The 13,092-nt window shown below is 39.0% G+C and overlaps 1 protein-coding gene across 2 annotated transcripts in view; it reads left to right on the top strand.

Annotated features, from left to right (window-relative positions):
• The window catches only part of opn4b (opsin 4b), a 39,633-nt gene extending 26,832 nt beyond the window's left edge, over positions 1 to 12,801 (top strand). Inside the window, exons 8-11 of one of the 2 annotated variants that reach the window (XM_084740402.1) lie at positions 1,585 to 1,756; positions 1,881 to 2,072; positions 7,176 to 7,247; positions 11,216 to 12,801. In XM_084740402.1, the coding sequence (XP_084596528.1) occupies positions 1,585 to 1,756; positions 1,881 to 2,072; positions 7,176 to 7,247; positions 11,216 to 11,413 (634 nt within the window). In that variant the 3' untranslated portion in view covers positions 11,414 to 12,801. The remainder of the gene's footprint in view (positions 1 to 1,584; positions 1,757 to 1,880; positions 2,073 to 7,175; positions 7,248 to 11,215) is intronic. The other variant, XM_084740404.1, reaches the window with a different exon arrangement.
• Positions 12,802 to 13,092: the final 291 nt, after the last annotated feature.

Here is a 13,092-nt window from a genome sequence, read left to right as displayed (position 1 = left end):
TGTTTAAGAGTAAGATCATTTTTGATTTACCAGAAACCAATGATTTGTCCTTTTTTTCAGTGCAGTGCAACACACTGGAGTCCTATATGAGCCTACATGAATGTATTTTACCAGTTAGACTCGTGTTTTAATGCCTTTCTTCTCATCTGTGATGTGAAAATATCAGATTTTTATATAGTCGGATAAATTAAAGGTGTGCATCTTCCAATAGTTCAGTTATAATATCAGCAGACCTGCAGAGCTTCTCTCCTCCAAGGCTGCAGCCGCTGTCCAGCATCACCTGCGCTGCACACTGAGCACGTGGCTGAGCACAGGATTTATTTCACAATAACGACCTGTTTGCTGTATATGATCCCTTACTTATTACATGCCTTTGTTAAACACTCAATAGTCTGTTATTTCTTTATAGCAGACAGATGCAATGGACGCAGTTCTGCTCACAGACTCTGGAGGAGCAATAAAATCATTTTTAAATCAACAAAATCCTTTTTAAAATCAATATTTTGTGTCAGTTTTTAATTATTTATTTTGTCAGTAACGTGTTATAAGCAACATAATACGCAGTGAGCAGGTCATTTTTTTTTAAAATAAACCCCATATCCCTTATTTCTTTATCACTTTATCCCTTATGTAGTGTTAGTTTTAGATTTTGAAAGCTTTCAACACATATTTAGATTGAAGTTGTAAATTCTTGTCAGGGACAACGGTGTTTACTGGCACAGAGCAAGTTTAAAAGTAAGAAAATGGTCACAACCAAAACTTTTCATTAATGATATATATATATTTAATATATGTAAATCCTTACAGAATGCACTTTCAAAACAATGGATTAGAGTGTTGCTATTAATAAGTTTTTTTGGTAGGACATGATTTGTCCCAGTTGTCAAGAATGGATGAATTACAAACATTACATCCTTGTAAATCTTATACACTGGACCTTTAACAAAAATGTCTATTTCTGTAGGGATCTTTTTCCATAATGTTGTCAGACACTTAGAGTAAGAATCTGAGCCTGTCAGTGGCGAAATTGGTGCAATTACATTGCAGCCCATTTTGCCACTGACAGCTGCAGCGCTGTGCAATTTGATAAGTTGTTGTCCCCATTAGTCACTCGGACTTACAATCATGTGGAAACAGGGTCCAGATTAATAAACAAAGTTACCCTTTAACATCCCTGTGGAGAAATTTGTCTCAGACTCCGCACTGCAGTTCAGTTCTGAATACACTAAATACAAAATAAAATTCACAGACATAAACTACTATTTGACATTACTGAGAAGGTGCACGTCAGCTGCATAGTCGTTATAAGCACAGCTTATATGTCGTCTAAGTGGCTCAGTAGCTGTTTTATAACCCCTTAACGAACAACTATAAAACAGCTGACTGTGGAGACTTTTCTCTGTTTCTCCTCCTTGCAACACAGAGCCACTTAGGTCTTTGGCTTTAATGTGTCTATTAATTTGATTACTTTTTTTCTTTAACAATCCTAATTAAAAGGTAAAAATTGGCCAAAAAGGCCAAAGCTTGGCAGGCAAGAATATTAATGGGGCCCCACACTTCACTATCTCTCTATCTCTCTCTCAGGTCGGCGCTCAACAAGTATATTCCCTACCTTGGGGTGCTGCTGTGCGTCACGGGCAGAGACCGTTTCAGCAGCAGCAGTTTCCAGTCCACTCGCCGATCAACCCTCACCAGCCAATCAGAGAGCAAAGGCCACGGCAAGCCCCGCAACTCCTCCCAGTCTGAGAGCGATTCAGTGAGTGTGTCTCATATCTCATATGGTATGTCTCTGTCTTACGCCTCCCATGACGAATGCTCTGAGTGACGAGTTGATGACTTTAGTCCCGTGCGTCTGTGATTTTGTCTGCGCGTTGTCTCAGGCCCACTTCTCAGACACGGAGGAGGACTGCTCGTCTCGGACGCCTGTAAGTCGTCAGTTGTCCAGTGATGGCAGACAGGTGCGCCATACAAGCCAGAGGTCAAAGGTGAGAGGTCACAGCACGACAGAGTTTGACAGAACTGCCGCCCACAACCCCACTGACCCTGCCATATGTCTCCTCTCACAGATCACAGTGAGTACAGGTTTCTGGTTTATATCAACATACTGTTACTTACATACTTCTATAAACACTAGTATGTATTAAACTGAAGATTTGTGCAATCTGAAAGAGTTTAATCAGTATGGAGATGCTTGCTTACCCAAATTTAAAGAAACCTAATCAGTATAAAACAGTATAAAACAGTTAAGTGGAAAGCAGTTAACTTTTGACTGTGCTGTATTCCTCAACAAAATGTTGCATTGTGTGCTACCCAGTTGTTTTCCAACAAGCTAAAAGTTTTTTCTTTTGTTAAAAAAAATGTTATGTTTGCTAGGTCGCTAAAAAGTTAACGAAATATTGCATTATTTGCCATGCAGCTGTGAAGTTAATAAAACATAGCTAGCTAAAAAGTAAAGACAAACAAACAGACCAAAACATATCATATTGTTTCATAGCTAGTAAAAAAAAAGTTAACAAAATAATACAACCTATTGTTTGCTAGCTAGCTAGCTAAGAAATAGTTAACTAAACATTATCTTGTTTGCTAGCTATCTGAAAAGTTGCTAGCTATGTTATTAATGCTATATTATTTGCTATTTAGCTAAAAAGTTAAATAAATGTTGTATTGTTTGCTAGCTAGCTAAGAATTTAGTTAGCCTGGTTAGTTGATGGCTCAGCAGAGAAGCTTTAATTTTGCCTCCTTTGAGAAAAACTAGTTGGTCAAATTATGAACTGGAGAGAAAGAAAGGACCTTAATTACTTTCTAGCACTTAATTTCACTCAGTCCATCTCAAAAAGACTGATATTTCAAAAGGTAAACCTCCTCAAGTTCAAGTTTAAAGTTAATACTGGATCACATTTTAAATTGGAGTTTAAAGTTTTGGTGCAACAGAATTAAATTTAATCTAGGTTTAGAACAAAAACTAAACTGAGATTTAAAGAGGTTTAAATTTAATCTTTCTCAATAATTAGTAATATAAAGCTACTAACAAGTTCAGTGCTACATAATTTAAAGGTGAACCATGATTTAATTGGGTTTAAAAATGAATCCTTGCTGGTGCAACCCAGCTTTAGTGTCAGTGCCATTAGACTGAGGTAAAGTCATGTGAGGCTCAGTTTAACTTTCCCACATTAGTTTTACAGTGTTTTTGATTGGAGGTTTTGCTTCTGTTTTGGCATTACGTCAAAACTGATCCTAATCCTCTCCTACTTAATTTGAGGTTTGAGGTCACATTGTTCTGGAGTCCTGTTAAATTCAATAGACATCATGTTTATATTTGGTATTTGACGGTAAGTAGGTCATGTTAGCCCTCTTAAAATCCAGAGTCTTCACGGTTATGAACAGCGTTCCTTAGCGTGTAATCTGATAAGGTCATGTTGCTTTGGTCCCCTGTAACTGTAGGGTTTGGTTTTGTCATCCCAGTGTTTCAGTGTCACTTGCCATGTTACTTTGGAGTCTGTTTCAGACTCTGAACTGCAAGTTTGTACTTTTATTTTATGAAGTCACAGAAGTTAAGGTCTCAGGATAAATGCAATAGCTCCCAGACTAGGATGACTCTCACATGATTTTCTAAAGGCCACTACCATCCCCAAGAGCGGAATTAAATATTTGCCTGACATTTGGCTGAATGCTTGAACTTACCTTCATGTGTAGATCTTTTGCGTTATTACAGTATTTACAAAATTAGTCAGTTCTTTTTTTTTTATACTAAAGTCAGAAATGGTCCACATCCAACTCACAGGGACTTTAATGACATATTTTGATTTTTAAACCTGGGCTTTGGACTTATGGCCGTGATAACATTCATTTATCTGAGCAGATGGTGACATAAGTTGTTCCAGCTTTATGGGCTTTTCAGGCAGGGAGTGATTGACACGTCGCATTACTTCATTTTTGATGCGAGGTGAGCCGGCAGGTAGGGAGGCACGGGTGATCACACAGGCAGAGCGACAAGCGGGTGCCGTGAAAGTGTTGCGGTCATGTTCATCTCTCGTACACGCCTGCTTGCAGCCAGAATCACTCTTTCCTGAACTTTTTCCTCTGCGACACACAACTCCAGTGGACGAGAGGCTGATCCTTGCACATGGGAGAAAGTTAACTTAGGTGCAGCTGCATACCAAGCTTGCTCAATTCTTATTGGAATTGAGCAAGAGGTCAGGGTTCGAACTTCTCTCCAAGCTCACTGTGAATGTCTTCCAGAAGAGAAAATGTGCCCTGTTATGCCCTTATTTATCAGGGTTCTATTGCTGGGTTTCTACACAAATCTCTGATAACTTTTAGTCCACGCAAGTACTTTTATTGGAACTGTGCGATTCCACTGTGGTCTAAATACCTAAGATAAAAAGATTCCTAGTCTTTGCAGAAAGTTCTTGCTGTGGAAATGTGGAAGACAGCCAGCTTTTCACTCTGCCTAAGAGTGCTGCCGTTTGAATCAGGTATTGATCGCTTTTGACATCTGCCCCGACATTCCCTCCTCGCCAGTTTAAGATCCATTCACACCTTGACTCGTGTGACTCTAATGAATCTCACATGACAGCCAGGTGGACTAATGACCCACGTGTGACCTCAGCGCCTCTCGAGGAGTGGTCGACCCTTCACAGGTTAAACGCCTTTGACTTCACGCCGATCAGTCAGAAGTGATGAAGCCTTTTGGATGAGAGGGTGAAACATCTTCAAGAATCAAAAGCAAATCCAGTGTCCTTTTGACTCAGGACTTCTGGGGATAATTGACAGAGTATAGCGTTATGGCTGAGCACTTTCATCCCCTAATAGACATAAAAAGGATATAAAAACCTACATTAATATTTGCTTTAATTTTAATTGCAAAACATTTTTTATCTGATCTGTGCTTCTTGGAAAATGTTTGGAACATTTCTAAGCATCATGCTATTGGAAAGTGACAGGTCACTTTATGTGGGGCATCCAATATATGGAGCATTTCCGTCTCTCTGTAATCACCGTAGTTCGGAGAAAAAACACAAGTAACCCACATGTACGCACACATGCAAACACACACACACACATAGAGGCGCGCTGCCATGCAGGTCAGGTTCACTGAGGACTCCATTACAGAGGGTCCAAAGACTAATCCAATAATCTGGGTGTTTCAGTCTTAATCCACAGCTTGCACGATGCTGCCCCATGTTTCAAAGTACTGCACTTGTTGGCAGTGGAAGATGGCTGATTGTCTAGGAGCCTCTGACCTCCATCTGCCTCCATCTCTGCACAGAGCAGAGGATACACACTTTTACTTTTGTCTGTAATCACTGTTTGCCCACTTGTACTCTTGCAAACTGTCATTTTAAACCAATTGTTCAAAAATATACTCTCTGATTAGTATACTGTTTACTTTTCCATAATTCATTTTTTGTCCATTTTGTCACATTTTTTTCTGTAATTTGATACCAAATATGTGGCATTTGTAGCTTTTGCAACCAATTTTGATTCAACATATTTCTAAAAACACCAGACAAAACAACAAGTGGCACTAAAACTGCTGTAAATATCTCTGAAGGAATGAATCTCAGTTATTTCTCTGCTCAACATTCAGTCTGACAACAACAGATCCTTCAGGTTTTCAAAATAAAAGAGAAATGTCCCTCACTTTACCTCACACAGCTCTGTTATAAGAACAAACAATCATAATGTGGCAGGAGGTAGTGTTTTTGGCAACTTACATGAGAAATATCACTGAATTTATATGAGGAAAAGTCGTGATGTGTCAAGCCACCTGCTATTTAACAGTGAAACCACCCCCACTGATCTCAATATAGCGATCTGCGCTCCTGATTGCTAGTGAAAAATAGAACTGGTGCTCTGGGGCAATAAGTGGTGTTATAATTTACAGTTTTTCTTTTCTTTTTCTTTTTTTCACAGAAATGCTCATTATCTTTCTTGCAGAGAGTTAGATGAGACAACCGATACCACTCTCATGTCTAAATACTAAATATGAAGCTACAGGCAGATGCCGGTTAGCTTAGCTTAGCATTAAGACCTGAAAGTAGAGGGAACAGCTAGCCTGGCTTTGTACGTAAGTTACACAATCTGTATACCAGAACTTTTAAAGCTCACTAATTAACATGTAACTTCTTATTAGAAAAGTACAAAACTGTCAAAAGTTTTGGTTATATGAGGGTTATGTACTGGACTGATGTTTTGACTATGCTTGATTACTTTCTGGAGTCTCCGCTTGTTGCCTGGCAACCTCACAATGCCGAGAAAACGCCAGCTTTAAGGTTAGGTGCTGGTAGGAAGATTTTATTGCCTTTGGATCAAAGACAGTAGAGTAAGTGGGTGGAGCTATTGTGATATGTGGACTGTCCTTTTTTTAGCCTTGAGTTTGGCAATATGGGGGTCGCCATCTTGGTATTTTGCAACTAGAACATGTGCAGTAGCGCTGACAGCTTGGGGCTGAGGGGTGACGAACTACAACTTGGGTGGTGTTTGGTTTTGGCTCGTCCATTCAGCAGGAAGTAATGGTGACCTGCCTGGTTGCAACCTGTCTTGTATTACAGCTAAAGAATACACTAAAATATTTTTCTGAAAACCTTTTAGGCGAGAAATAGACAATTTAGTAACAGAAACTTGAGCACTGTCTAGTCTGACAGTTCCATCTGAGTTTTGTGAAGCTCTGTTGAAAGAAGGCTCTTTATTGTATTGGCACTTCCATATCGGCTTCACCTTTCAGACTCGGATACTTATTCTACTGTCTACGCTTTGATCAGAGCCAGAGTGTGTTTTCCTTTTGTTTCCAGTCTTCATGCAAAGCTAAGCTAAGCTAACCGGCTGCTGGCTGTAGTGGTATCAATCATCTCATTTGTATCTCAACAAGAAAGGGATTAAACGTACTGAAAATGTCAAACTATTTCTTTGAGAAGGAATTTTGACCACTTTTTAAAATTCCATGGGTTTCAAGAAAACAATGAGATTTTATGTGCCTCTATTTTCAGTGCGGAGTCTAATCCTATTGCTGTTGGCACATGTGATTGTTTTCTGGCATAAGCTGTGAACTACAGGATGAGACAAGTCGCTCAGTATTTTGGTGAAAATGTGACCTGGAGGCTCAAATAGTACAAGAGATCTTTTGATTATAGCTAACGCTACATGGCTGTGTTGTTTATGTGCGTACTGTTCAGACTCTGACAGAGCCTGAAGACATCTCCATGTCGGACATCAGTCTGCAGCCAACCAGTCACCTGCCTGCTACTGTAAGAGTCCATCAACTGTCTGTGTTTGCTCTGTGCTGTAGTTGTGTCATCAGTGTCTTCGTATCATGAAAATCAATAAATCCCATGAAAAGATGAATATATTTATCCCACTAACAGCTAATGGCTGTGTAGAAAAAGCTTGATTTATATGTCTGTGCCATAGAACTCCATTCCAGCATCAATGTTAGAGTTTTACTTGTGTTCTGTATATTTTATTAGCTGTGTAAAAAATTATTAAAAATTATTTAAAGATATTTTTCATCATAAAAAATGTATTACTTACTACTTACTTTCGCTTTGTACATAGTGTGTATTAGTGTGTAGTTAAGATTTTTGATTGTGTTTTTAAATAGTGAAGTTAGCCAGTTAGCTAGCCTAGCTGGCTGTTAATATGACAAAAAAAATGGCAAAGTTTATGAGGAGGAAATCCCGAGGGCTCGCCTTTAAGCTGGCGGTACCGGTGTCTGTCTGCCTGGTGCACACAGCTCTGTGTCAGCGCTGCAAAAAGTGTCGGCTCGGCTCCCTCCCTCTCCCAGCTCAAAACAGCCGACAAATATGTGGAACGAGTTCAAAATTTAACACAATCAGCAGCAAACATGAGACGCTCGCTGTCACATTGCAGTGCGCGTCAGCCGTTTTCATTTCGGGCAGCTCTTCCCTGCACTAACTGTCAAAAAAGAGTCATATCATAGCAACCTAATGTTAGTTCGTGGTTCGCTGGCGTTGCTAACGGACATCGACATGATCAAAAACTCTAACACAATAATAAACACAATATACAAAGCGAACGGTAAACTGTTAATAATATGTACAAATTTAAGAGTGAAGTATTTTCATAACTTTGGGATGAAAAAGCACTCTGGTGACCAAAGACGTACAGTATAGTGCAGATTTGACACTGGAAGCTACGTCACAGGTGGTCCGTTAAGCGGTCATACATAGAATATCCAGTGTGTGATGTGTGACACATAATATACCATTGAAAGGGAGCAACATGCAACACAAAACTACTGTTATTAGATTGAAAAGTGTTATTTGTTCGCAGAGTTGTTTCAGAGTAAACAACACTGGTTATGTTCATTGTAAAAATGAAAACTGTCACTCGCTGCAACATTTTGTCTTTTTGAAGACTTGAATTATAGTTTCTGGACAATGTTGGAGTTCTATGGAACAGAGTCAAAAACCATCAGAGTTTGTTTCTACTGAAGATAAGTGGGTGTGTTTATATCCACCTGTTTTTAAGCACTGTCTTAATTTGTGTACTAAAAAGAGAAGAAACCCCCCAAAATTGGGAAAAGTTGGTTCATCAATAAAACCAAACTTTACATTCATCTGAAGCAAATGTTTTTTACCATTTGAGATTTGAGGGGCACATTTTTATCTAAATTTGGTCAGAATCTGCTTCACATGTGGATGGAAATCTGTCTAATGAGATAAACTCTTTGATTGTTTCGGTCTTTTCAGGGGATTTGTTTATAATAAAAAGCTGCTCCAGCCCTAAACGTCTCCATCTGTCCTGCCCAGGTGTTTTACTCATTTATTTTTAAAGGACTTTTTAAAGGGGCATGCCACCCATTCTGTGACACTGCTCAATGATTCTACCACATTTAAAGTAGCTCGCTGAAAATAACTGACTGTGCAGCTGAACAAGCTGTGTTAACAGTGAATGTAAGGTAATGTGAAATGGTTGGCATATCTCTGTAGTCCTCCCTCCCTTTCCCCCCAACCGCCATTCTAGTAAATCCAATCAACTGTTCGGTACTTTCCGTTCTGTCCCATTTCATTCATTTCCTGCCGCTCTTACATCAATATTAATCAAACCTTGTGGAAAATCAAAAGTGTAGCTTCAATCTGTCATTGTTTGCTCATTGTTTCACACCCAGACCCCGTGTTTCTGCAACCAAACGATAGTGTTATCTGTCCTGGATGTCCTTCTCTGTCCATACAAAAGACTGAAGTGATGTAAAGATTGGTGGACGGTTCCCCACGGACATTATTGACTGACTGATCTACAGAAGTGAACAGAGTATAGTCCAAAGTAAGAAAAAAAAAAGAAAGTAAGAAGACTTTCTTTCACAGAAAAATCATTAAGAGTTAATTGTAGATGCACAATAATAATAAAGTAGCTATTACCTGTAAAAAAAAACAACAAAAAACAGAACACTTATTCAATTTTACTGCACTTATTTATATGTGCAAAAGTAAGTCATTCAAGGATAATTAAAGTTTATCACAACTTTGGTCCCATTTTTGTAATTATAGCTGTCTTATTTTTGCTGTTGTGAATTTTTACTTGCCAAAGTGACTGCTGTGATCTGGGAACTACAAAAATCTAACAGAGCACAAAACAAAACATTATTTTATATCAAACCACTTTATTTGACTATAAAACAAAAAATGAGAACACCTGAATTGTCTGTAATAATCCCTCATTGCACAGGAAAACCACAACACACAGTGTTGGTAATAATTGTGCGGCTCTCCTTAGTTTTCTCTTCCAAGTAAGTTTGTCTAAGTTGTTTTTGTTTCTTGCCCCGTCTGACTTTCTTTTAGCTGTTTTTCTACATTCTCAGATCTTAAGGAATAGTTTGGCATGTTTGAAAATACACTTACTCTCTTTTTTGCAACAAGTTAGATTGGAAAAATTTATACCACTATTATGTTTTAAACTAAATATGAGGCTACAGCTGACAGCTTCTTAGCTTAGCTTAGCTTAGCTTAGCTTAGCGTAAAGACTACAAACAGAGAAACAGCTAGCTTGCCTCATTCTGTAGGTAACAAAATCTGCCCACCACCTCTAAAGCTTGTTACTTAAAGCACTATATCTTATTTGTTTAAACTGTAAAAAATTAATATATGTTTTTTTTCTAATGAAATGGCTAGCAAAGTGCTTGTTGGCTACATGGCATCTAGGGAGAGACTTGCCGCAGACACTGATTGACGTTTGTAGTAGACAACAGCACTATGTGTTACACTCCCCCCAACCCCCCCTGCAGCTAAAGCAGCCCATGGATGTAACGCTAGGAAGCACAGTTACCATATTAACTAACCCTTCCCAGACTGAGAGCTCTCAGTGAACCAACAGAGACCAGTTTGACAGCAGGGAACAGGCTACAGTACCAAGGTGGCTCTGGCTGGGTGAGTCACTGCTAACCAAGCTAACAGCAGTTAGTAGTTAGCTAACTTACTTTAGCAACAAGTAAAGCTATCTTTCCATTATGAAACTCCATACATGACCTTGGTACTGTATTCCCTGATGGTCTTTGAGGCTGTGTTCACTGCTGAGCCCAGTCCTGTTGCCCACCAACAGCAGCTAATAGCTAACATTTACAGTGAGCTAATTTAGCAACAAACAAGCTAAAGCTATCTGTCCATCAGGGAACTTATTGTTGAGCCAGATACTGATGTATAGCTGATGTACAGAGCAATATATATGTGATACAAACACTTAAACACTGATTCTGACTTCATGGGAACTTAAATAAATGTAAAAGTGGTATTGATCTTCTCATTTAACTCTCTTCTGGAAAGCAAATAAGTGTATTTCCCAAATTATAGAACTGTTCCTTTAACATGGTGATAGAAGATTACAAACTACAAAAATAAGACCAAAGTTGGGAAGTCTTTTACTTTGCTCCTCTATTGCGGAGCCATTGATCTCAGGGGTCAACAGTGTGATACAGTCCCACTCCATCAGGAGCACTGTGGGAGAGCCATTCATCAATCCAACCAATCGATACCTTTGATCAGCTGTAACTGTTTCATGTCTTGCGCTGGCAGGTTAAGTGGAGGAGAGTTGTATTGATCCGAATCACAGCAACAGTTCATAATACATCATCCTCTCCTTTGAATTCCTCGCCGTGTCTGTCTTTTCACACAATCATCCAACCGCCCACTCGCATCAGAGGTGTCGGGTCTCGGCCGCGATACCTGAACGCCTCTGTCTCTTCTTCCCTCTGCCTGCACAGCTGGAGAACGTGACGGAGGAGTCGGGGCCAAGGACCGCGTGTAAGACGTCATCCGTCATTGTCACCTCCATATCCAGCCCGTCCATATTGCACAGTCCCCCTGGCTTCCATGGTAACCTCAAATTGACCAAAACTTACAGCCCGGTTTCCAAGGAGCCTCTTGATATTGCCAGGCTGGAGACTACAGTATTACCATGAACATCTGGAACAACAACTGTGTGTGTGTGTGTGTGTGTGTGTGTGTGTGTGTGTGTGTGTGTGTGTGTGTGTGTGTTTCCGTATTTCCCTCCGTGGGACTTCTCTGTACCAGCATGCTGTTTGCTTACTATGGTAACTCAAAGCCAGAGCATGCTCTTCTTAAGTTTTTTTGCACATCAGAGTGTGAGTATGTGAGCGTGAAAGTACATTTGAACACGTGTGAGTATTTGCACGAATGTATGTGTTTTACTTTTTCTGACATATCATGGTGTCTGGAGATGGTTTACCTCGGGGCCAGAGGCAACAAATTAGCCTTAAAAACACATGAAAAGTTCTCTTTGTCCAGGGTTGGGTATCATTTAGATTTTTAAGTAATCTGGATTCAGATTCTTGTCTTAATGTTTGAACTTTAAAAAAGAAAAAAAAACTGGGAAAACCAGTAATTTCAAGGCAACTGTCTTCACTACAGTTTTGAGTTTCATTTCAAACTCAGACTATAGTTTTGCAGAGTTATATTTTGTTTCTTCCTACGACAAACTTGAATATTTGAGTTTTAGAAACCCAAAATATTCTTTATTTCAAAAATTGAAAAGTGAAAAAGCTTTCTTTGTCACGCAGCAGTTGAATGTCCTCCGTCCAACACGTTTTGAGTTTTGTGCAGTACCATTAGATGACTCTGCAGGGTCACTATGACTGGGGACATAAAAAATGATGAAATTGTTTTTGCACAGTGTTTATGAGCCATACTATGCATCAATGCATACCTAACTAACAATTTAGACAGAAATGCAGGGCATCCAAACTTTGACCAAGCTTTCTAAAAGCTTGTTATTGTTTTTTTTTTTTTTTTAAGCAAATCTCAGAACCAAGTCTTGATACCCAACCCTGATTCTTTTTATTGTTTGTTTTCCTTTTTTTTTTTTTTTTTTTTTACTATACTTGAGAATGTGAGAATAGACTAAAAATACTTATATTAAATATGCATTAAGCAGTAATTGTTACATTAAAATGAAATCAAATTACTCCTGGTGGCACCACCGATCCCACTGCGAATCAACACCATAGTTTGCATCTATATGCAGATTTAAAGCACTTTAAGTTTGTTTTTTGTTTTTTTGGTCAAAACTAAAACAATGGCGCTTATGATAAAATTGTGAGCAGCTCCCGCCACAAGAGTTGTTAAAATCTCAGAGAGTCAAAACATCTGGTGAAACTGGTGAACAAAGTAACAAAGAGACACAATTTTTTTTTTTTTTGCAGGAGCTGGTGGATGAAGCCAGAGCTACAATGACCACATTTAGCCAGAAAAACAACTTCATTGCGATGCTGATGTTGCTGTTTCCTCTAGATGTGTAGGGGCCTGTTTCCACATAGCAAAAAAAGTTCTGGCAGGGTGCTGCAGAGTGTTGGGATGAAGTGCTTGTTTAAAAAAAAAACTCGGCATATGGCTTTTATTTCAATATTTTGAAAATATCAATATTTTTGACATTTTATTTCACAATGAGCACTAACTAGAAGATGCTCGCTCTCATATGGCCCTTTCTCAAGTCTCAGTTCTTCTGTGCTGTTGATGTGCACCAGCAAAGGCAAATTTTTAGCACCTGTGTTTCCCAAACATGAAAAGTATTCAGGCCGCTTCACATTTTTCTCCTCTGGGATTTTCTATTTCTTTTGTGTAT

The sequence above is a fragment of the Lutjanus erythropterus genome, chromosome 17, assembly GCF_056507025.1.
Source record: "Lutjanus erythropterus isolate fLutEry1 chromosome 17, fLutEry1.hap2, whole genome shotgun sequence".
NCBI lineage: Eukaryota > Metazoa > Chordata > Actinopteri > Lutjaniformes > Lutjanidae > Lutjanus > Lutjanus erythropterus.
Note: the sequence above shows the minus strand (reverse complement) of the source record. Positions and strands in the feature narration are given on the sequence as shown.